Here is a 24,486-nt window from a genome sequence, read left to right as displayed (position 1 = left end):
TGGCTGCCGTTGATGGAAGGCTTGTTTAACCAGACAGCTCCCAAAGTTTCACTGCCTCTCCCTTGCCACTGAAAGCCGTCAAAGGTGGCCGGGCTGCTCTCAGCTCCTGGGAGTGATCCTTAGCATAGTGTTTGGAAATCAGCTGCCGGGTGTTTCTATGTCAAGATGGCAGCCTTTTCACGTTTAGGAGACACATGATGGAAATAGGCCTGGGGTGTATAGCAAATGTAGAAGCCAGGGGACATACAACACTTATTGGGAACCAGGGCACAGGTACTCAATGGAGTGTTAAGCAATTTGCATCCGGATGTCCACAGAGGATGAGATGAGCATGGTTACCAAGGAGCAGACCTGTAAGATACTCCACAGAGTGACTGAGCCCTGTTTCTGGTATAGTAATTAAACTTGTTAGAGATGGGTGATGGCTAGAGTATGCCTCAGTAGTACTTGCCTGTCATACCCCAAGCCCTGTTCCATGTTCAGCACCACATACACAGACAAAAATGGTAAGGCTGCATAAAACTGTATTAACTCCTGCAGATGGAAATCACAGGAGGGCACTAAAGCAAGCAAGGCCCTGTCTGGGCAGCCAGGATCCTGCCTGGGCAGGCAAGAAGTGACCACTCCACCCCATCCCCATTCCAAGCTACACACAGAAACACTGTGCAGGAACAGGAAACCTGGTGACAGCAGGCTGAGCTCTGGTTTCTCTCCATACTTGTGGATTCCAGGTGACCAGACAGGTCATGGCATACCCTGAGTGTGACAGCAGCGGCTCTGAGTGCATCAGGTGTCACACAGATCCATTCCTGTGGCCTGGACAGATACAGAAGCCAATGGGCAGCTTCCAGCATTAGTGACCTGTAGGTCACTTCACTGGCGAGTCAACCATAATGAACAGTATCAGTAAAGCACCACACTGGCATGAAAGGACTGTCCCCTCTCCTACATAACCTGACCACACTGGCACAGACTTGTACAAGCTTCCTTGGCCAGCTTTGGGCTGTCTCATTCAACCCCCTGGGTCAGTCTGGCACGCTTTCTGCCTTGCTGTCTTACCACAGGCCTGAGCAGTCACTCTCGTCTACCTTGCTTACCTGAAGACAATGTCTCACCCAGGACATGTTATAAACATCAGAAACAAAGTTGAGGAGTGAAGTCCTCATATTTTAAAAAAAGCTTTCAGAAGTTCATATTAAAAATATAAATAACTCTGGCAGGAAGTTTATAAGTCCACACTTTAAAACTGCCCACTTCTTAGGAAGTCTATGTGCAGGATCTCCCACAATGCCAGCATTCTGGGCCTACGGCATATACGTGCCATTGTATCCATCCTCATCCTGGACCTGAAGGCTGGCTTGCTGCTGCATGGCAGCATGTGCTGTCTCACGGAAGAGTCCCAGCTGCAGGGTCTTGAGGCCTCTGCTATCTCTCACTTCCTGGGCTCAGAGGCACCATGGCTCCACCTCCAATCAGTTGACCAGGCTGTGAGGTGGGAGGTTCTACACCAGCATCCCTTCTTCTTCTTCCTCGTCATCTGCAGCTCCCCTGAGTAGGTGCAGACTGTCATCATCAGAGGCGTCTGTGTCCTCTTCTGTGTCTACAGGTTCCAGGGTGCGTTTTACACCCCGCTGCTTGGAAACTGCCAGAGCGTACTGGATGTTGTAGCGGTTCCAGTCACAGCTGGGGACATAAGACATCAGGTCAGCACAAACATCCCACCCTGCCACCACCAGCAGGATTAGATGCAACTATGCTCAAAGATTATCCCCTCCTCTCCCAGGCCGATTCAGTTCCTGCTGCATCCAGTGTAGGGCAGCATCTGGCCTGCTCTCCTTGCTGGTCCTTCCATTAAGGCCATATACAGAGCCAGGGGGCTGACTCTACACAGTCATAGGACTAAGGGGAGGTCTCAGATCTTATCTCCTAGAGCCAAGGTTGAGGGCAAAGCCCCGTAGAAAGGAAAAGCTGCACCTTGCACTTGTGTGTGCCATGACTTCTACAGAGGGCTGCCTCACAAATTGATACAAACACAATGATGCCTACGCCTCCGCAATAAAACCAGAAGGAGAAGACAGAGATGCAAGAGTACTCTTTGCAGAGCTGTGGCGTCAGGGACTCACTGGCCAGGGAAAGGCTAGCTAAGCCCCATGCACATGGCTAAGCACTCCGCCACACCCTAGCATAACCACCCCCAACACCAGGAAGGAAGAAAGGGCACAAAGAGGAAGGGCTTGCTCTAGACTCAGATGCATTATAATCAGGAGGACTAGGGGGATCACAGTGCACTGGTGCCAGCCTCTCTCAGGGACTCCGTATGGAGAGACTAGTAGACAGGGATATTATAAGCCTGGCCAGGACACGTGGCAATGGCTCAGACCACCAAAAAGCACTTGGAGGTGGGGGCTGAGGAAAGGAAGGATGGACATGGGATCGTTCTGTCGAGCACTAGTCCAAGTACTGTAATTACACTCAGCCATCATCTCCACAACAGGGAAACCTGCACGCTGATCAGATTGCAGGAATCCAGGCTACCTGACAACAAGATGCACGGCCACCTCCTACTGCCCAGAGGTGACATGCAAATCTAGATCAGGCTGCCTGGTCCTACAATTGTGAGGTGTCCATCCCCAGGGTGAAGGGCTCTCAATATGCCTCCGGCATGTCCCACCTCTACTTGTCCAACTGTGGCAACTTTAATGTCAGACAGGCCCATAGGTGACTGTCACACTCATCCCACTGTGAGTGGCAAATGGACTTGGTTCTCCCAGCAGAGAGTAGAACATGCATCTCCTATACCAGGATATTCTGACCCCAAATCAGACACCACAGGGAACAATCCTAACAGAACCAGCCGCATGAGCCCTGCCCTACCCTGCCACCCAATCCCAATGACATACAGCTTGGAAACGTCATCCAGATGCCGCTGGAGCCCCTTCTGAAGGAACTGGACCACAGGCAGCAACTGCCCCGCCCTGGAAAGAAGATGCTGTCAGTGTGTGTGTGCAGGGAAACTTTCCTGTTGCCATGACCAAACAGCCAGGTGGCTTGACCAGAAGGCAAAGAGCAAGTGGGAACCTATTCTATACCTGGGCTTCAGCCGCTGTCCATGTGACATAAGTAACTTCTGAGTCCATATAAGGTAGAATTCAAGGTGCCTAGACACTTCAAAGGAGGCAGCTAAGAACTCAAGAACCTTCTCTACATACAGCTCAGGGAGGGAAGCGCTGACCACATCAACTACAAGAAGAAGAAAAGCCATTCTCAATGTGCAAAGACGTTGCCAGGAAGAACAGAGACACCCGGAGCTCCCCAAATTAGCAGCACAGGGCTGCTGGTCCTGGCTTACTTTCATCCTGTGGTACAGCCTCCAGGACCTCCTGTGCCAGTTTTTTCTCATTGAGCCGGAAGGCCATCAGGATGGCCCGGGTAAACTCCCTCTGTCGTAATGCCTCACGGATCCGCCCAGGTGTCACACTGGTGTCCAGCTCAAATGGGTCGAAGAGCATCTGGGCATCCAGAGAGAAGATGAGGAGCCCTTCTGTGCTGGTGGCCGCCCAGCAGCGCCCTATGGAACAAGCAGCAAAGGGACTTCTCAAAACTTGAAAGCCCAATTATGCCCCACCCAGAGCAGGTATCAATAGACTGCTGGTGATCTCCTTCCAGGGCTGCGGCTGCCCAGCCAGAGCACAGATGCCCATTTCCTCAGGCTGTTCCAAGAGTCAGCAGGGCCATACAGTCTGTGTGACACTTTCTCAAGCTGCCCACACCCATGGTGCATCCACACATTGTGCATAATCAACAGCAGCTCCATGTCAGAAAAATCAAAGCCACAACATTGTGTGACAGGGTGGATGCGACAGATCTGGGCCTCAGGCTCTGGTTTATGGACAGTCAGTCTGCCTCCCACAACGGGAAGAGGGATATGGGGTGATAGTCTGTGAATGTGACAGGATGACAACATATCATACCTCACCCTGTCCCACCAGTAGTGCTGCAGAGCACTGGCTCAGGACCCTAGACCTTGGCAGCCATATCAGAACACGCAAACCTAGCAGGCCTCAGACCCAGGCAGACCTCACACACACTGGGGGGTAGAGGAAGGGTGGGAAGGGAAGGCATGGGAAGGGAAGGCACTACCAATAGCTGAGGTGCTGAGACCCTGCCTCCTAGGAAGGACACCTGGACTGTCACCCCAAGAGCGGGGCCTAGGATCCCACTACAGCTCAACACTGTGGATGGAATTTCACAGCTGTCCGGGTCAAGAATCAGGGTAAACAAGGCCAGCCACTTCCTACTCACAGGGCAGCAATGTGCAGAGCCTGCCAGCAGCACTAAACACTGCTTCTGCCCCTGGGAACAGAGGCCCTGACACCTATCAGAACTGGCATCTGCTAATGAGGGTTACCCAGGCTCACCAGTGGGAGAGAAGCGCAGAGAAGTGACCCTGATTTCAGGCTTGAAGTGTCTAGAACTCATATCACCTAGGGAGGAAAAACAATTGCACTTAATTGACTGCACTGTGAGGCCAGCCTTCAGGTCCACTGTGCTGCCCAAGGGCAGTCACAGGGACCTACCAAGACTAGCTTTCCCAGAGTTCAGGTGGGAAGCAGCCCTTCCAACCACCTGCCAGCAGCCCGAGAACCATGTCACAAATGCTGTGGCCTCATGGAGCTGGGCATCAGTGCACAGGTCTGAGGGCATGAGCTCCTGAGGGCATCCGCTGGCCGGCAGACAGATCTTCTAGCTCAGGTTTTCTCCCAGCCTAGGTGGGTCTGGCTGGCCCAGGGAAAGCCCCCATAAAGGTACTCCAGCCTTCTGACTCATGTTTATTGGGACAGTCTACCTGGAACCTGGGTGACTCGTAGCACTGAGTCTCTGGAGCAAACAGATGGGACCTTCTCCATATGAAGCAGCCCAGGCATTCCAGGCTCCAGCAAAATGTCACAATGCAGAAACAGTCAACTTCTCATTGCAGCCCCATGGAGGCGGCAGCAGTGTCATCAAGAAAAGCGGGTGGTGACCAGGGAAGGGGACTTGTGCTCACCTTTTCTTACACCCGGCAACGGAACTGCGACCCCGTTCTCCTCCCCAGCATCTTGATCAATGAGTGCCAAATTGCCAAACTCTGTCATCTTTCTTCGGTTCAAAAATTCCTAGAATACAAGCCACCCTCATCTTGCTATTGCCCGTATCACCATCTGACACATGGACCCTACCCAACTAAGTGGCACCAGTCCCAAACACAGGGAAGATGCCAGGCCCTGGGAGTGGAGGCTCTTCTGGGCAGCTGGGCCAGTATAGCCTTCCTGCTTTGCCATAGCCATAGCCCATGTGCCAACATCTTAGCCCACTCAAGGCCCACAGAGCCAAGGCCTGCACCACTGCTTACCTCCATGGCATCCAGAGAGAGGTTGCAGGAAAGCTCAAACCTCTTCACCAGGATCTGCTCCCGGACATGATAAAGACACACAAACTTGGACATGCCTCCTGCCAGAATGTTCTGCCCATCCGCAGAGTAACACAGGGTGGTGAAGGCCCTGAGTGGAAGAGAGCTTCTCAGGCACCAAGCACTTTGACATGTGGGCTCAAAAGCCACCTGGGACAGGTAAGGACCCCACAGTGACACCCCAGGAGGCAAGCAGTTCTCACACTATTGTTGCTCAAAGTTCCCTGGTCATCCTCAGAAAAACAGGTACACCTACGACCCCCCACCCCAAACAACACACACCCAGGGGCCCACCCGAGACTGCCCAGAATCGGTCCAGAACTACATGGTTCTAGTGCGTCCAAGATGGCACAAAAGCAGCACACATGACAAAAGCTCTCTGTGGCCCCAGCACACCAGGCTGGTGGCAATGGCTTGCCAAGGGCAGCACTGTTCTCCTGCACGTGAAAAAAACAGCAAATCCCAGCGCCTCCTTGTTGGGTAGGATGTGGACTTGCTGGGCTCTCAGAAGCAGCCTCTTCGCTATAGAGGCTCTGCTCCCTCTTACCCCCCCCCCCCCCCCCCCTTCCCAGCCACTTCAGTTCTGTGTCCCGCCTTCCATAGGCCCCTGGCACACCCTAGCTTATTCAAGGCATGGGCTCTACATTTGAGCGATCAGTGACGATTCCAGGCTACTTATATCAGCCGGCCATAATGGTGTAAGTGCACTGGCAGGGGGGGCCCGCCGCCCGCCGAAATCTCAGAACATAGTTAGCAAACAATCTGGCAAAGGGGCCTCTGTGCCCTGTGTTGGCTGTCCCCTACCCATGCCAGAAGAGCTGACACTCACTTGCCCTTAGCTGAATGTTTGGCTGTGATCTTGTCCAGCTCCTTCCTGCCGGTCTTGAGGTCATGCCTGCCCTCGATGGAACCCATCTGTACAGCGTTCTCAGGGTCCCAGAAGGTGATCTGTGAGTTCAGCGTGGCCACAGCCAGCTCTGCACCATCAGGCCGGAAAGTCACAGCCAGGGCTAGAGAGAGACCAACATCGGGCCCATGAGACCAGGGAACCACAAGGTGCAAGGATATTCCTTAAGAGCAGCACCAAGCCCAGAAGGCAGAACAGCCCGGCTGGGAACACCACTGGCTACCTCAGTGATGATGCTGAGGGGGCTTGGTGCCAAGACACGTAAGCTTGACAGAGGGTAGCCAGGCTGGAAGTCAGTCACAACCAAGATAGAGGCAGCACAGGGTGATAGCCTCCAGAGCCAGTGTGCTGACCCTGCAGATGACAGACCTAAGGCCAGACTTGAGGCAGGAGGCACACAGGTCTCCCGATGGCACAGTCTGCTCTGGGTACTCCCAGGGACTCAGTGGAAAGCAACAGGGAACATGACAAAAGCCCTAAGGCTCCCAGTCTGATGCAGCCTGGCAGTGAACTAAACAACCAGTTTTCTTTGGTCATGCCACCAACCTTGGGGGACTTAGCTGCTGCGTCTGGAGGTCTAGCATCTTTCTCACCTCCCACTGAGTTCATGCCAAACACTCAACGAGGACCAAGGAGGAGGCACACTAGACAAGATCAAGGCTGGACAGTGACAAGAGGAAAGCAGCTCTGGCCCTGGTTCCTGTCTGTAGACCCCAGCCACAACTCACCATCAGAGGTTAAAGTCAAGGTCTCTTTGGTTCTCCAACTGTCAAACATGTCCCACAGGCGCACTGTCTTGTCCCAAGAGGCACTGGCCAGGATGGACTTCATTGGATTAAAGCAAAGACCACTGATGGGCCCCTCATGGCCAGACAGAACCTACGAGGGACGGAGAATCAGAGACGGATGTGGGAAGGGCTGGAGCACTGATGCAGACTGTAATGAGGGAGCATGGGAAGGCTGGGCTGAACCCTCCGTTAACTGCTGCTGCTTGCTACATGGAGTTCTGTGCCTGGCTCTGCACCCAGGTCCCTGAGCCCCAGCCACTGAACTGGATAGATAGTGGTGATAGCCTGCCCACCTGCCACCCAGCACCTTAAGTCCATGGTCCGGGGGACCAGACTGCTCTTACATCAAGAAGCCTGCCTGTCTGCATGGACCACACAAAGATCTCGAAGGAGTCCTGGGCCCCTGCAGAGACGATTTCCCCACTTGAGTCAACAGCCACACAGGAGAACTGTGTGGGGCGTGGAGACGTGAAGGTTCGGAAATTCCGGTACCTGAACAAAAGTAAGGTCAAGGTAGACTCCAACACACACCTGCACCTGTTGAATGCTTGTCCACACAGGAAGTGAAGCCCTAGGGCTTGGGGTGGGGTGGGGAGAGGGACTTACCTGTGAAGGTCAAAGGCTCTCACAGTTCCATCCAAGGAGGAGGTGACAATGACATGGCCAGTGGTGGTGAACGTGACACCAGTGACCCCGCTGGAGTGCTCCGTAAAAGTGACAAAGCAGAAGCCACTGAGGGTGTTCCACACCTTGACCTATAGTGGGAGCATACAGGAGCCATGAATACAGCCACCCCAGACCCTGTCCATGCAGCCTCACACACAGGCATAGCGGATGGATACACCAGGTGATGCCTAGAGAGGACCCCTGCTCCCCACAGCTCCCATCACCTCTAAATGGGGACTGAGAGCACGTGAGGGTGGCAATGGGAGTTCTAGCCTGAGGCAGCCCAGCAAGCTCTTCCCACTCGAGATGCTGGGAGCTGGCACTGTTACCCTCAGAAACAGGGATACTCAGACTCTCTCCATTCAAAGTCCACTAAATGGTTAGCATCTTTTAGGGGCCCATTGGGGCTGTTAAAAACCGAGAAATCAAGGCCACCCACCTGGCTTACCCACAGCTCAGCCCAAAGAAGCCCAGTGCCCACCTTGCCATCGTCCCCACCAGTGACGATATACTGCCCATCAGGAGAGTAGGCCAGTGATACCATGCTGTTGAAGTGGCCCTGTTGCTTGAGTATATAGGATTCACTCTGCCATTCCCACACCAGCAGCTGGCCCAGGCCTGTGGGTACAGGAAAGCTGAAACACTGTCTGGACACCTACCCCCACCAGCCTCTGCACACAGCACGGGACAGGGTATTCCCAACTACTACTGCATGGTCTGGACTCACCCTGAACCTTCACCAAGAGCGTAGGACTAAGGCAGCCCAGGGCATGGGGATGGCCCCACCATCTGCAGCCAGGCAGGTGGCTGGACTAGAGCAGAGGCCAGGTCCAGGACTGCTAGGCAGGGATATGAGCACTGCTGCAGGCCAAGACCAACGGGCTGTTGGAGGACTGACATTTAGGCACGAGTGTGGGCCTCAGAAGATCAGCAATCTGTAGCCTTCAGTGGCTCTCCTGCCACACACACCTTCTAGGACTGCTGTGATTCTGCTCAACAGCCTACGGGAAGTTACTCTTCCCAGGAGAGCTGGCTTCTACTACAGAAGGCACAGCGTGGCACTCTGCGGCCTCACTGGGCTCTTTGCCCCAAGACTTGACTTTAGGTCAGCTTTAGGGTGGACATTTTCCTTCTACCGCAGAGCAGGGAAACCAACCTGAGCAGCCAAAGGCGATCCAGTCCCCAGAGCTGTTGATGGCAACCGAAGCAACCCTCTGATCGGAGATACTGAGCAGACAAGAGCATAGGTAGGGAAGGGTGAACAGAGGGGCCATCCTGTCCACTGCTGCTCCCTCTTCCCCTGCTGCAGGAGCTCAGGTCCCTACACAGTGGCATCTGCCTGCAGTCACCTGAGGAACCAGCACTTGAACACACGCTTTGTTCCTGAGATGAGAATGGCATGAAAAGGCCAAGGACAGAAAATGGACACCCATACCCACACACCTGAAGCTGACACCTGTGGCTGGAGCGGAGGACGCAAAGGCTAGTGGGAAGCCACCTCTGTACACAATCACCCTGGGCCTCACTGTGCATGTACAGAAGTACCTCAGTGAGCCAGACTCACCTCAGGGAGTGGATGAGGTTGAACTCTGGGAGCTCATGCAGATGGAAGATTCCAGAAGCAAAACCCGTGACCAAAAGATGAGTCTTCTTATGATAGGCAGCGGCCGTTAGGTTGTTAAAGTCCCCTTCTTTATTCAAGAAGTACCTGGATTAACAGACAGGGGAACAGCTCTGTCCCCAAGCTCAGGGTGCATCTGGATCTCCGCTCTCACCCAGAAACCTGGGGAACAAGAAGCCCACTGCTTCTTTCTAGTATGCCTGCCTTCTCTAGAGGGTCCTAGCTGCATGTGAGGGTGACCTTGGAAGCACCTCTCCGCCTGGGTGAGGTGGCCTGTTTCCTGAGTCTTCTTCACGGGTTCCACCCCAGCCCTCTTTTGCCATTGCCCGCAGACAGACTCCTGCCTTCTATACTGGCTCCTGGCCACAAGCACAGAGGACGCTCACCCACCCAAACACACAGTGGAGGCTCTCCCATGAGGATGGGGCACTCACACACCCCACCCTGGTCTACGTCCTGACTCTACCTGGACATCTCGAGACTTCACAGAGCCCTTAAGTCCATCTAGCCCTTCGCTTCCACCTCTGCCTGGCATGGTAGAGCAGTTCTTTCCCATCCCAACCATTTTCATCTTCCAGCTCAGATGTCATGATGGTCCTGTCCTTCTCTACCCTGGACATGGGTGCCCATCCGATGCTAGGTATCTTCAAAACAGAGCTGACGATGGGCACTATTTCTTTGCCCATAGCTTCACTGCACTGCCACTGTCACCCCACGTGGCCATACAACGTCCCCATACCTCTCAAATGGAAACCTGGTGATATGCTCCCAGGGACATGGCCAGAGCCCAGCACACAGTGAGGGCCAAAAAACTGAAGAAAATGGGAAAGGCTGGAACAGCCACAACAGGGCAGGCCATGGTCACCCACAGCTATTAATTCTGCTCTCAGGTGACCATGACCAGTCTTTGTATACAGCGCCAGTCTCCTCAGGCCTGCCTCCCCTCCTGTCAGACTATGAGGTGGCAGGTCTCTAGCCTTTGGGACAGGACTTACACCTAATACTTAAGGACCTCAATCCAGGCTCACAGATACAGGGGCTTGTTCTCTAGACCTAGGTCTAGGTTCTCCCCAATGCAATCCCACTTCAGGAGTATAGACCCGGAATATTCAGCCTTGGAGACCTACTTGGCCAGCCGTGAGTACTTCACTTTCCCAGCCTTCTCCTGTTCAGCTGGCATGGTCTTCCCTCGGATAGTGGTTTCTCGGTCTCCCTCCTCTTCATCCTCCCCCTCCTCCTCCTCTTCTTCTTCCTTCTCCCTCTGAAGTAGGTCTGCCTTCCAGCCCTTAGGGGGTTTCAGCTTCAGGCCCTCAGGGGGTGTATCACACTGCCACACACACAGGGCTCCATCTTGGCTGAGTGAGTACAGCTGAAAGAGAAGCACCTGGGCTGCAAACAGGCCACTCATCGGTGCCCAGGTCCTTGGATCAGGTGTCCCCTCTAGTTTGGCTTTAGGATTTCAGCTCCACCAAGGGCCCCCCAACCTGGGCAGTGACCAGGGCTAATCCTGAAAGATCCCCAAGCAACCTAGAGGCAGTCTCTTGGAGGCTCAGAGTGTCAGGCTAGGAACTGCAGGCAAGGGATGTACATACATCCAGACTGTTGGATTCAAAAAAGCAGGCCACAATGGCATCCTTGTGTCCACCCAGGGCATAGTAGATGAGGTTGTCCCAGCGCTCAGCTCCGAACACCCAGGTGGACATGTCTTTGCTTCCAACCACAAAGCATCTGGAATAGAGATACTTGCTCAGAGCCCATGACAATGCTGCTACCCTTGTGGCCACTCATGGTCATAAGCCCCCTGCCTCTCTCTGAAGGAACTTTGAGACCACTGATGGCCTGTAAGGGCCTTAGAGGACAACTCAGCCTATGACTGTGTGTCTTTCTGGGGATGGGGGCTGCTGCCTTCCACCCGAGATGCAACCTGAGACTCCAACTCCAGTGCATTCTATTAAGCACAGTCAGACATATGGGATGGGCTGGCTGCTTTGCAGAGGCAGCAGCTGGGGCAGGGCACTGACAACGCAGTTTCGCTCTGTGCTTTCTGGAGGCCTGGCCAGCGTGCAGGAACACGGGAGGTCCCGTGACTACCACCAACCTCTCCTCAGCACCCAAGACCAGCCAGAAACCCACAGATGCCTTCAGGGTAAGGACAATCAGAACATGTGGGAGGCAGGACCCAGGCCTCAGCAGCTCTACAGCTCCCGGGGAGCACAGCTGGCACTGGTGTCCTTGACAAACTGGATGGGAACTTGTATTTCTACAAAGATCTGCATTCTATCAGGAGATTTCCAGTGACAAATCAGAGAAGGAAGAACACTATAGATCTCACTATAGAGCCAGGAGCTCAGTCTTACTATTGGAGTTAACACCTAACCAGAAGGAGGCACATGCCCATTTTAAAATACAGCCATGGCTTCTAGGAAGGAGACTGCACTCTCCAGGGACAGGTAGCCCAAGATGCCCCCAGCCTCACTTGGAGTCATCTGTCCAGTCGATGCACGTGGTCTCATCATAGGGCCCAAAATAAGTTTTGTCCAGAACAAAGGCGTTGAATTCTCGTTTCTTTCCAGGGGCATGGTACATCTGAGCAATGTTGCCCTTGGTAACAACAAATTTTCTGCAGAGGAAACAGGGTCACAGGTGATATGGGGGACCAACAATAGCTGGCCCAGGACCAGTGCCCTGCATCCTGCTCTTTACAGAGTGGCACCCACAGCAATACCCAGTCAGGACACTGATGCTCTCACCTGCCATCAGGGGAGAAGGAGACGCTGTGCACGGAACCTTTGAAGTGGAAGTGGTGTAGCACCGACCTGCAGACCAAGCTGACTAGCAGAGCCTCGCCCCCTACAAGAGGCCAGAGTGAGACTGTGGCCACCTGAGCCCAGATGGAGCACATCAGCATTGAAATGCAGGAAGCTGCTGGGCATGGGACATGGGCTGCCTGGACCCATGTTCTTAAACTGAGCTTGGTCGTGGTGACACCCTCATCACACAGCACAAAGGACACAGGGCCACCCCAGAGCCTACCCACACCAAAATCGATTACCTTCATCAACGATGATTGCAAGGCGCCCATCGGGAGACAGCCCCACACACTTGATGTTGTACTTAGTGGCGAGAGGCAATGTATCTGATCTATTGCTGAGAAACACAAAAACCCCAGTGCACAGTTGGTCTCCTGCACTCAGACAGACAAGGGAGATAGCTATACAAATAGCTGACTCTCCTGCCACAGGGCCCCTTATGCTAGAGTTCATTCCTTGCCCTCCCAGGTAGGCTTGGCATTGAACCTCTATGTTCTTAAAGAAATGGGAAAAGGGAAAGTACACCGAAGGAAAGGAATCGGGCTTTGACTCAGCTGGGGGGTGGGGTACTCTATAAGTCAAAACTAGATCCTAATTTCATTATTTTGTCTAAATCTTCAGGCACACCTGCAGCCAGCCTCTAACAGGCGTGGCTTACTGTCCCCTACAATTCCCCTTTTAGTCTAAAAGAGGATTAAAACTAAACAGTGTAAAGTATCCAAAATTAACAATCATAAAGGTGAAATACAAGAAGATACAATAATCTGCTATTGCACATCCTAACCATGTCTATTTTAGCTGAACCCTAAAGTCATCTGAGAGAGGTGTCCAAACCTGAACACCTTCCAATCCCAACCCTTAACAGTTATTCCTAACTAGGCTTGCAGGCGTGGCTTACTGTCCCCTACAGAGTCTTCTTTAACAAACAGGTTCTCTTTCTCCAAAGCCTCTGAGAAGATGCCATTTAAAGGAACAGCAACATAATGACCTGAGTAGACTCTATAATGCCGTCCCCCCAGTCATCACCAACAGGCGGAGCAGGCTCCACTGCTTTTGCCCCATCCTACAGAGTCTGGAAATGGAGGCCCAGAGTCAGCCAACTAACTGAAGCAGTAGAACAGAAAGAACAGTGGCCTGAGAAGTTGGAGCCTCTTGCCCAGGCTACACAAGGTCAGCCCACAGCCTCCCAGACAATCCAGGGTGGAGTTGAGCCGTCCGCAGCCAGACTTGAAGGGGGCAGCACATTTGCTGGGACCTCGAGCTGCTAAGCTGCTCACTCTAGACCTGATCATCTCAGCAGGGAAGCCTGGGCTAAGGGCCCAGGGCAGTCTAAACTCTCCAAAGCACTTGGCCTGGGGTCCTCAGAGGCTTCCCCTGATAGAATGTCCTCACCTTTGAGATGACCCTCCTACCTTCCACCACCTCCACACAAGAGGTAGAGTCTCTTGCTAGGCAATAGCTGAAAGGCACATGGCGTTTCCTTTCCCTTTAAGGGTAATGTCGGTATCCTAGACACTAAAATGAAAAATGGGTGCCCCAACAGATATGACCAGTACCTCCTAAATCTAGCAGCCCTGCAAGCCACACAGAGGAAGGCTAAGAGGACAGCTCGCCTTCATGTGCAGGCTATAGCTGTCACCGCTAACATTGCTTCTCCATACTTACTTCTTAAGGTCAAACACGGTGACTCTATTTCCCACAGGGCTGATGACAGAATTTCCATCTTGTGTGAAATTTAAGTTTCCACACCTGTAAACTGTGCCCAACAAATTCGAGAACTGTAAAGAAAACGAAGCCGTCTTACCACAAAGAAAACAGTGCCAATTCTCTGACATAGTGATGCGGAGACATCTGGGCAGAAGTGGCAAAGTGCCTGACCCCTAGGCAGGAAAGGAGCCCAACCTAATTCTCAGGAGCCCAGGGCTTCCATTAAGGGCAAGAAATTCCCAAGGCAAGAGGATCTGACAGGCACAGAAGGGCGTAAGATGCCCATCCCAAGAGAAGCTGCATCAGTGAACCGTGCTCCAGGAGGTGCTCATCACACCAGTGCTAAGGCATCAGCGCCCCAGTCTACACATTCAATTATGAAATGCAAGCACCGCCATCCAGTAGGCACAACTCAGTGCAGACACCTGGACCTTGTGTTCTGTACGAAGAGAAACGGCACACAGGCAATCGGACTGATGTCCAAACACAGCAAAGCCCAGGATTGCCTGGGCTGAAACTTAAGGCAACGATTTAACAGGAGGCGGAGCTTGGCTCCTAAGAGGTGTGAGGAGCCCGAGGCGTGCTGTGCAGACTGCTGCTAGGGCTGGCGGGCCTGCAGGGAACTGGACGTGGTTTGAGGTTTGGTACTAAGGGCCTTCCAGTAGCCACTGCTGTACTGTCTGATAGGATGAGTGAGGACAAGGCGGGGTACAGCCCTAGAGACCCACTCTGGAGGGAGCCGGGGCTTCGGTGTGACTGGGAAAGGAAGAGGAGCAGCCGCTGGCGGTGGGCCGACCCACCAGTGCTTCCACAGGCAGCCGAGGTGCCAAGGACCTCGGTCTCTCCCGCGCTCCCTCTCCGGGCCTTCGCTCGCCCTCCCGCTGCCCCCGCCCAGCTGGCCGCTCACCCGGTAAGCGAACTTCATCCTGCAGCCACACGTGCGGTTTCTGTCCTGAGCCACTTCCGGAATCCGAACTACCTCCGGCGCGCAGGACACGCACTTCCGGGCGCGGGATCACGACCGGAGTCCAGAGAAGCCACGCCCCTTCTCGCCTCCAGCCGGCACTACGCTGGCGCCGCGGGGCTCACGGAGACCTCTAGGACCTTGCAGAGCTGAGCTAACGAACCTCCGGGTCGTGGCGTGCAGCTGCTGCGGGCTCCCGGGTAGGAGCCGTGAATGCGAGCGGATCACCGCGCACTCGACTGTGACCGGGCCACCGCAAAAGAACCAAGTTCAAACGGAGTTTCTTCTTAAAAGGTGTATTTTTCGAATTTTAATGCTTACACTTTTAACAGTCTTAGTACAGTGACTTTACTCTGACATTATAGAATACTGTGAAAATGGAACCAACTCCTTCACTATCAAGATCAGCCTTCACCTTTCGTAGCCCGAGTCCCAGAGAACAGATGCCAGCTGTCTTACACAGGAAGGGAGTCTTCATGAGAAATAAAACTTTAAAGTCATGTAGAGCATCACGGTTGATTGGCCCAGATCGTTCATAAAAAGTGGCATAACTTTGCATTTTTAGATAAAGCCTGGCCTGTTTAATTTCATTTTAAAACTTAAGCTTGTTTTAAAACCCAAAGAAATCATGGGATTTCTATTCTTGCCTGAAACTTAGAGGTACCCACTCCACGATGGGGCTATATAGGCAGGAGACCTTAAATACAATTCCCACATTACAATCATAAGTTATTCTTCCAATCAAAGGAGACCCAGGAAATTCACAATTATAACTGACATTCTTTTCTGCTCCTTGTAGCTACACACCATACCAGCTGTCTGTAAACACTGGAGGGCTTGCTTCTGGCTTCCCAATGTCTACCATCTGTGACATCCTCACCAAATTAGCCTATATCACACATACCCTTACAACAGAATTCAGTGACAGTCTCCTAGCTCCTCTACAAATAGAAGAAACAAGGATGACTTTGGGTCATGTCTCCCATCTTGAAAACAAACGCACATGAGTTTCTGGGTGGCTGGAGGGCTGGGGAAAGATCCCTTGACAGGTGTGATGTCATCCTACTTCCAAATGACACAGCTACCGTCAACATTGTAGATTTCCCATTGTTTTATCCTAAATATATGGAATTAAAAATCTTAAGAGTACTCAGAAATGTGAGAATCAAGGAGTGGTAAACTTAGGGTTAGACACCACTCTCTAAAGGTGAGTAGTCCACCCACCCACACATAGAAGAGGGAGGCTGACAAGGAGTCTCAGAGACCTCCTCACTCATGGACTTGACATCTGCAGGCAATCATCAAGTTTCCAGGAAACAGATCTCAGAGGACTATAAACATTCAGTATGAAATTCTACGTTGCATAACTTGCTTGCCCACATTTATTAGTTTTAAACTGCACATAAAATAAATTTCAATAAATGTTTGTTTTCTTTATGCATTCTTCCAGTGCCTGCAAATGAAAGAGATGGGGGTGGGCGGATAACACTGTCCTTTATTTGCTGACTGAGTTAAAAAGGAAATACACAGAACACTGAAAATATTGGCTTGGTTCTCCTGGCTTCTGCCTGTGCTCCCCATTCCCTGTGCCCAAGCTTGGTCCCGGGGTGGGGGACAGCCACTGCTGAAGACAGCTCCTTCCTCTTCCAGCTCTGCACCTCGGGTTCCACTCATGTAAGCCAGAGCACTCTACCTCATATGTACAAAAATGCATCACTTTGGAGGAATGAAAAACGTTTAATACATACAGCATGTATTTACAAGCTATGACTTCAACACCAGTAAAAAGAAACACACATTTATTTTGTCCTTGATTTTTGGTGCAACTTATACACAAACATTACATCAGTTAGTCTGTACTCTTAAAAATAACAAATCAACAATATGTACAATCAAATTTACAACCAAAAGTAAATGAACCCGTTGGTACGGTATGACTGCAACCCAGTGGATCAGCAGAGGCTCCTCCAGGCCCTGAGTCCTCCTTTATGACTGACCAGAGCACAAGAGAGACCTCTCTCTCCTTCACTCCAGATGGAGCATCTTCAGTTCCAAGACTTAAGGTGCAAAAGATGTCAACTATACAGCTACAATACATGAGCAGACTTTAAAGTGAGAGAAAACATTTTACCCCCACATCCAACAATTATAATAAATATAGATTTAATTCCAAGTGCATATGATATTCAATCAACATTAGGAGAATCAGAGATCCAGAATGTTCAGCCTATGCCATCTCCATATCACACTTCCTGTGCTCTGGCCATCTCTCTCCAGTACTTTTCATCATGTGGCTTCTACAGGTGGACCTTGTGATCTGCCGGGCATCCCAAGGCACAGAAGGGGTTATGTTCCCCACCACCCCACCCCCTGGCCCCAAGCGGTGTTACTATAAAACCGTAACTAGGGAATCTGGAGTGTAGGACAGTCACCCAGGGGCTGGACCATGTGAGCAGAAGGGCACACAGTGCCATTAGAAGACTGCAGAGTCTGCTGAAGGTCCACCTGACAGAAACGGAAATGGCTGGGGAGCCACCAGAGAAAGGAGGAGACCAGTCTTGTGGGGAGGGTATGATGAGTTGGGGTTACCAGCATGGGGACAGGGACAGGGATGAAAAACTGAAAACAATCCTGTGTCACAGACAACATGAGGTGACTCTACTCCACTGAGCAGCTGAAGGACACTGTTCTCTGCTGTGTCTGTAGCTAGGCAGGTCTGCCAAAGTCTGGTTAGAGCTAGTGTGTTACCACAGACCACAATCCAGCCACAATCCCTAAAGTGCACTCACGGCCACTCGGGCTTCACTGGCCCATGGCATCATCAGGTAACACTGACTTCCAGGACGTGGTCGTCTTGACTGGGGATGACCAGGATCTGCATGCCAGTGCTGGAGTTGAAGACCTGGCCAGCGGGCAGTGCCTGGAGCCGGGGCATGGGCAAGCCTTTGTGCTCGCTGCTGGAAGCTGAGTGTGTGCTGCCTCGACTTCTCACGCTGCTGCAGTCCAGCTGGTCATCTAGGTGCTTGTCCACTGATAGGCTGTCATTTTCTATCCAGCTATCTGTGGAATACACAGGAAATTAGACCAAGCCACTGTAGCATGAGCCTGGGAAAGGCCGAGCCAACCTGGGTTGCCATGTGGATACAGTAGAGTCATCTGAGTGTCACATCGTAACAGAGTAATTACTGTGGTTTCTGAAACCTAGTGCAAAAGACTGGGGTTTGGGTATTATTTTCTACTGGTCATGGAAATATGTTTTAACTTTTTAGCCTGCCATATGAAGCTACAGCCTATTTAAATACAGAACTTATCATTAACTCTAAAAGGACTCTGCCTACAGCTTTCACACTATTGTTCAGTGGAAACCACACTTCAGGTTCTGACTATGAACTGGCAGTGTGGTTTGTTCCTCTCACGATGCTAGGCAGTGACAGAAACTACAGTCCCTAGTCAGCCCCCTCACCTCACGGCAGGGGAAACATCAGGCTAGCACTAAGAACACTGGTACCCCACAATCTGGGGGTTCTGTGCTTTGTTTTAAATCCCATCTCATCTACATCTGTACTTTTATTTCTATCTATCTATCTATCTATCTATCTATCTATCTATCTATCTATCTATCTAGGTTCAAGACAGAGTTTCTCTGTGTAATGGCCTTGGCTGTTCTGAAACTCGTTTTGTAGACCAGGCTGGCCTCAAACTCACTGAGATCTGCCTGCTTCTGTCTCCCACATGCTGGGATTAAAGGCGAGGGTGACAACACCTGGCTACACCTGTACTTTTTTTTTTTTAAAGATTTTATTTATTTATTATGTCTACAACATTCTGCTTCCATGTATATCTGCACACCAGAAGAGAGCACCAGATCTCATAAGGGATGGTTGTGAGCCACCATGTGGTGGCTGGGAATTGAACTCAGGTAGTCTGGAAGAGCAGTCAGTGCTCTTAACCTCTGCGACATCTCTCCAGCCCTACACCTGTACTTTTAAACAAGCTCTGTTCTAAAGGTTCTGTACAGCGGGGGAGGGGTGAGGCTATGCTCAGATGCTCAGTGGATCTGGACAGTGAGTGAGCTGAGTTGGATGGGGTATGGACGTGACCTACTTCTGTACGGAAGGGAACATCTGCCCTTCTTTAAACTCCTTACCGGCATCCAGTTGAGAGGCATGAGCAGAGTGATGGGGGAGGTACTTGAACAGTCGGACATCAGGCAAAGGGAGGTGACCAGCAAACAGAGGCATCACTTCCATATGGACTCTGTGAGTGGCCTGGGCAGCCACAGGCATGGAGATGACACCACAGCTCTTCCCGCATACAGCCCAGTTGCTGCTGTTGTCCACAACTGAAATGAGGACACACCATTTGTATAGACAGCAAAGTGAGACCCACCCCCTTTTCCAATCCTCACAGTCATGGTCTCACCAGAGGACACGCATGTCTCATCTAAGTCCACCTTACAGGGAACACGCGCTTCAACAATCAAGGCACACCACTGTTTTAGTTCAACACTCAGATCTGGTTTAGACAGGATCACATCAGACACAGACAGAAAACCACCCTTTCTATCAGATTAAGGGAAGCATTAAACGAGGCTGTTGGGAGGCAGGAGGCAGATCTGTCTCTGAGTAGCTGCGTCAAGACCAATGATCTGTGCTGTGCTTTGGATCTCGGAATTCCCAAAGGTTCCCATGTTGAAGGCTTGGTCCTCAGCTAGTGGCGCTACTGCAGGATCCCATCACAAGGGTGCCAACTTCATCAGTGGTTCCAGTGAGGAGTTCATGCAAACGGCTTTAGGAGGTGGGGCCTGGCTGGAGGAAGGTCACTGGGGATGGGCCTGTGAAGGGTCTATCTTGCCCACAGATCTGTTTTCTTCTCAGTTTCCCGAATGCCATGAAGTGAGCCGACTCCTTCATCACAGTCCCCAACCGCCATGTTTCTGCCTTGCCTCAGTTCTAAAGCAATGGAGCCAGCTGACAGTGAGTGACCCTCTGAAACCACAAGCCAATGAAAATCTGTTCCTCTGGGTTTCACAGGCATCTGTCACAGTGATGGAACGCTGGCCAGCACTGCCTGGATCCTGCCCATGCCCAGCCTGTCCAGCCTCTGGCTGTGAGCATTTATAAGGGAGAAGACCGCCGTCCACCGTCAGATGCTTCCCGAGGGTGCAGGAATTTGCACAATTGAGGCACATCTTGCACACAGCAGGTACTCAGTATGTGGCAGCTGTTAGCAACACAGATTATTTTGTTGTTGTTTTGAAATAGGGTCTGGCTGGTCTGGAACTCACTGTGGGGACCAGGCTGACCTCAAACGTGCAGAATATGCCTGCCTCTGTCTCTGAAATGCTGGGATTAAAGGTATGTGCCACCATTCCCAGCTGATCAACATGCTTGTTTCTTAACAACCCCCCCCAAACTTATCTAGGGTGATCCTAACCCCCAGCCTGAGGTCAAGGCAAGTGAGGCCAGCCTGGGGCCAGGATGGTGAGCAAGAAAAGATGCTTCCCACAAGAAGCAGACATGCAGCAAGGAGGTCACAGCTTCCTGTGCCATGTGTGACTTGAAGGCCAGGGCAACAGAGGCAGGTGGGGTGGCCATGAGGTCACCCAGTGCTGCACAACAGACAGGGAGGCAGGTTTCAGAGTATGGCTGCAGTGTGCCCTGATCTCCAAGTGAGCTCCAGGCTGCTGCCTCCATGCACACTCACGTTGGTCCTGATGAAGGCACAGGTCACATTCAATATCATATCCCTCACATTCTTCTCCAGCATGGACTTGCTGGGAATTGACAACTGGACTTAAGAATTTCCCCCACGAAGCAGTCAGTCATCTACTGCCCAGTTTATCCCCCCCAAAGAAGCTTTTTCTCCTCCTCACCTCCCCCCCACCTGCCGCGTGCGCGTGCGTGCGTGCGTGCGTGCGTGCGTGCGTGTGTGTGTGTGTGTGTGTGTGTGTTTGTGTGTGGTGGAGCACATGTGGACACCAGAGAACACCTTGCAAGAGTCAGTTCTCTCCTTCCACCATGTGAGTCTCATGTGGTTAGGCTTGGTGGCAGGTACCTTGACTCACTGAGCCATCTTGCAAGTCTAGAAGCATTGTGAAGTGTGTCTGGACAGTCACAGAGGTCACATGGACTCAGCCTTCCCTACTGTGCAGTCTCAAATGACAGGAACTTGCACTGGCACCACATGGCAACCAGGCTGCAGCCTTCAAAGACCCCACCACCTTGAAAGGGCCTTGGGTCAGGCATCTCTAGGTTTTTAAATTCCACAGAACCTCAGACACTGGCTGCTTGCCCTCACCCTCATCCTTGCCAACCTCTAATCTATTCCCTGCTGTAGTGCTGTCACTTGAGACTGTCTCCGTCTCAGTGTGTGACCTCTTCAGAAGAGAGGTAAAGATGTCCAGCCAAAACCCAGTGTGTAGCCAGAGTCCACTGTCTTAGCCCATCAGTCAGCAGCTGAGGACCTCTGAGCCACTTCAGCCTGGTGTGTCATGCTTTTCACACTCAGCTGCAGGAGGGCAGCCCAGAGCAGGAGTGCGGAGAGGGTTCTGCACTATGTGCTCAACTGGGCTGTCTCCACAACAACTCAGCACGTAAGATACTAACTGGCTAACTATGGAAATCTGTGCTAGTATCCATCACACATTTTCTTGAAAAAGAACCGCATGAGGCTGCCATGTTATGTCAAAGAAAACAGCTTAGAACAAGGCATGGTGATTCATACTTGTCAATCCCAGAACTTCAGAGGCTGGGGCAGGAGAACTCCCATGAGTTCCAGGCCAGCCTGGACTACAGAATGAGACCCTATCTCAGCCCTCTTCATCATCAACCCCCCAAATCCCCAGTCAGTCTTTGTCATAACTGATAAAACTTGGGACTTTAAGCAAAAATTGGAGTTTGTGAAGCTTGCATTTGCCTCTGTACTTGCTAGCTCCAGCACCCATTGTGAACTGCTCTGATGTTGAAATATTTTTACAACTGGAAGGTGTGCACACATGAGAAAACATTCTTTCTAGATGATCAATTCCTGGTGCTACAAAGTGACACCTGGCCAAAGATCCACTCAAAACAGGACTGATGCGAAGGCTGCATGAAGTGAACAACTTCAGACTCCAAGCAGTGGCAGTCTGTGAAAGCTTCCTCATGTACTCCAGTTAGTACACCTTTCTCCTCAGACGAGGCACAGAAATTTGGTCACCTCTTAAGCTAGACAGCAAAGAGATGAAAGATCCCAGTACATCAAATGTACTGTTATTTTTCTACTTGGGAACAGAGTTATTTTTCATGAAAAATATGTTGTGTGTTTGATGTATTGTGTATACTATTATTATTATTGCGTGCACATACACAATGATACACTGTGTGAACCAGGCACACGCATGTGACCACACACATGTGGAGCCAGTCAGTTCTCCCCTTCCAGAGTGGGTTAAACGTGGCTGCTAGACTGTGCAGAAAGTACACTTTTGCTCCCTGAGCCATTCTCTTGTGCCAGGCCCGTTTTATTCCATGAGTACATGAAATGTTCTTATGTGTGCACACGTGGAGGCTGGAAGTCAACTTTGGCCATCATTCTTCAGGCACCATTCACCTTGCTTGGAGACACAGCCTCTCACTGGCCTGGATCTTACTAAGCAGGCTAGCTTGGCAGGCCTGCCTGCCTCTGCCTTCCGAGCACTGGGATTGCCAGTGTTTGTCACCACCCTCAATTTTTCTATGTAGGCTCTGGAAACTGAGTGCAGGTCCTTGTGCTTGCTCTTAGTGATCAAGCCACTTCTCCAACCCCGTTTTACAAACAGACTCTCAAGTAGTCCAGACTGGCCTAGAATTCACCTTGTAACAGAGACTGGCGTTAAACTCCTGATTCTTTTGTATCTCTCTCCAAGGCCTGGTCTTACAGGCCTGTGCCACCATGCCTCTGTGTCTTGTTAAAAAAGATTCTTTACATTACTATTAATGTATGTGCATGTGTGTGCAGGCATATGTATGGCATGGCATGCATGTGGACACCTGAGGACATTTGGGAACTGGTTCTCTCTGTCCACTGTGGGCTGCAGGGGTCAAACTTTTAGGCCATCCAGTAGGAGCTTCACAGTGTGTGCTTTTACCTACTGAGCCATTCTGCTGGTCCCACTGTTGTTCAAAAATAATAAATATTTGGTTTCTCAATCATGTTTAGAGTGATTCTGAGAACTGCAGGGCCTGGGAAGAGTAAGAAAGGACAGTGTGTGGTCAGGGACTTCAGCTGTGGGGAGCACGCTGACACAGCTTTAGGACACTGCTGGAACTCCGAACCCCACACAGAAAGGCAGATGTATTTGTGGTCCTGACTCCCCAGACTGCTGCACAGGGCTTGTTAGAATGCACTGTAATAACAGCGCTGTGTTCAGTGAGCCCAGGACTGTGCTGTCTCATGAATCTATCAGACAGATGCTGTGATTCTAGAATGCTCTACTAGGATACTGCATCTCACTGAAGGCCATCGAGCATCATGCCATCAGGAAGAGCCTGAGGCCTACCTTCGTACATAAGCTTGGTGGAAAAATATTCCTCAGACTCCACGAGGGCTTCATCCTTGTCCACATCCAGGAGGTCAGCGAGCCGTGTGATAGATACCTCCAAGGAGCAGAGTGAGCCCGTCCTACAGTACTCAGCCCCTGAAGCAGGGAGGATCTCAGCTCTCACATTGTACAGTGTCTGGAAGAAAGGGACAGAGAAGATAAGGGACAGCTTACTCAAGGGGCCAAAGGAAAGGCTGCTGAAGGCCAAGAGCAGAGCTGCCCACTCACTTTTCAGCACAAGGAAGGCGGGTGGCTACTACACGGCCACAGAGCAACCGTGGCAGCTAGTACTTACAGACACAACCCCAACTCCATGGCCTTATACTATTTTTCTTTTCTTTTTACAGTTATTAGTGTTGTTGAGAGGAGAAAGTGAGGGTGCATATGCCATGATGTACATGTTAGAAATCAGAAGGCAACTTTGTGGAGTTGGTTCTCTCCTTCCGCCTTTACATAGCTTCCAGGGATCAAACTCTAGTTACCAGGCTTTTACAACTAGTACCTTTACCTACACAGCCATCTCACCAGCCACTTAGGTGCCCTTTAAATTACAGGCATTTTCTAACATGGGAGCAAGTGGTGTAACCCTCCACGTCTCTCTCCCACATCAAGGGTATTAGTATTTGCTTCCTCTGTTTGATCTAACTCCATTCAGTTTGTAAGTCTGCCTAAGATATAATGAAGCAAATTCCAGACAACCTGCCATTTCACCTTGTAACACTGAATATTACTTAAAAAAAAAAGACGTTTTCTTGTCAAAACACAACATCATCACCAAAACTAGTAAAATTAACAAACCCATGGGTACCATCCAATTCACTCTATAACCCCCTCCCCCCCTTTTTTTTTCCTTATCAGCCTCATTCTCAATGGCTTTTCACACTAGCCAGTATTTTATCACCACCCAGAACAAACCAAGATTCTCAAGCTGCCTGATGCTGGTGCACAGGTGAGAGGCTCACACCACACATGGGCAATTCCAGCTCAGAAGCCAGGCACTCTTCACCTGGT

The 24,486-nt window shown here is 51.3% G+C and overlaps 2 protein-coding genes across 4 annotated transcripts in view; both read right to left on the bottom strand.

The window, feature by feature from the left end:
* Positions 1-507: 507 nt before the first annotated feature.
* Positions 508-14,959, bottom strand: Pwp2 (PWP2 small subunit processome component). 2 transcript variants are annotated; one of them, XM_027394347.2, is made up of 21 exons: positions 14,856-14,959; positions 13,907-14,019; positions 12,484-12,578; positions 12,182-12,281; positions 11,908-12,051; positions 11,024-11,159; positions 10,559-10,800; positions 9,375-9,518; positions 8,967-9,037; positions 8,292-8,428; positions 7,751-7,899; positions 7,489-7,636; positions 7,085-7,235; positions 6,279-6,459; positions 5,393-5,540; positions 5,048-5,156; positions 4,419-4,484; positions 3,350-3,568; positions 3,090-3,240; positions 2,901-2,975; positions 508-1,683 (listed from the first exon to the last, which is right to left on the bottom strand). In XM_027394347.2, the coding sequence occupies exons 1-21, from the start codon at positions 14,871-14,873 to the stop codon at positions 1,503-1,505; spliced, it is 2,778 nt and encodes a 925-aa protein (XP_027250148.1). In that variant the 5' UTR covers positions 14,874-14,959; the 3' UTR covers positions 508-1,502. The 2 variants fall into 2 exon arrangements, with proteins under 2 accessions (XP_027250148.1, XP_035307873.1); XM_035451982.1 differs by lacking the exons at positions 2,901-2,975; positions 3,090-3,240.
* Positions 14,960-16,629: 1,670 nt separating this feature from the next.
* Trappc10 (trafficking protein particle complex 10) overlaps positions 16,630-24,486 on the bottom strand; it is a 62,340-nt gene continuing 54,483 nt past the window's right edge. For both annotated transcript variants that reach the window (XM_027394346.2, XM_035451981.1), the window contains 3 exons: positions 23,434-23,611; positions 19,060-19,254; positions 16,630-17,972 (listed from right to left, as the gene is read on the bottom strand). In XM_027394346.2, coding sequence (XP_027250147.1) covers positions 17,734-17,972; positions 19,060-19,254; positions 23,434-23,611 — 612 coding nt within the window. In that variant the 3' untranslated portion in view covers positions 16,630-17,733. The remainder of the gene's footprint in view (positions 17,973-19,059; positions 19,255-23,433; positions 23,612-24,486) is intronic.

This window comes from Cricetulus griseus, assembly GCF_003668045.3.
Source record: "Cricetulus griseus strain 17A/GY chromosome 1 unlocalized genomic scaffold, alternate assembly CriGri-PICRH-1.0 chr1_0, whole genome shotgun sequence".
Lineage (NCBI taxonomy): Eukaryota > Metazoa > Chordata > Mammalia > Rodentia > Cricetidae > Cricetulus > Cricetulus griseus.
The sequence above is the reverse complement of the archived record's forward strand: the minus strand, read 5'-3'. Positions and strand labels throughout refer to the sequence as shown.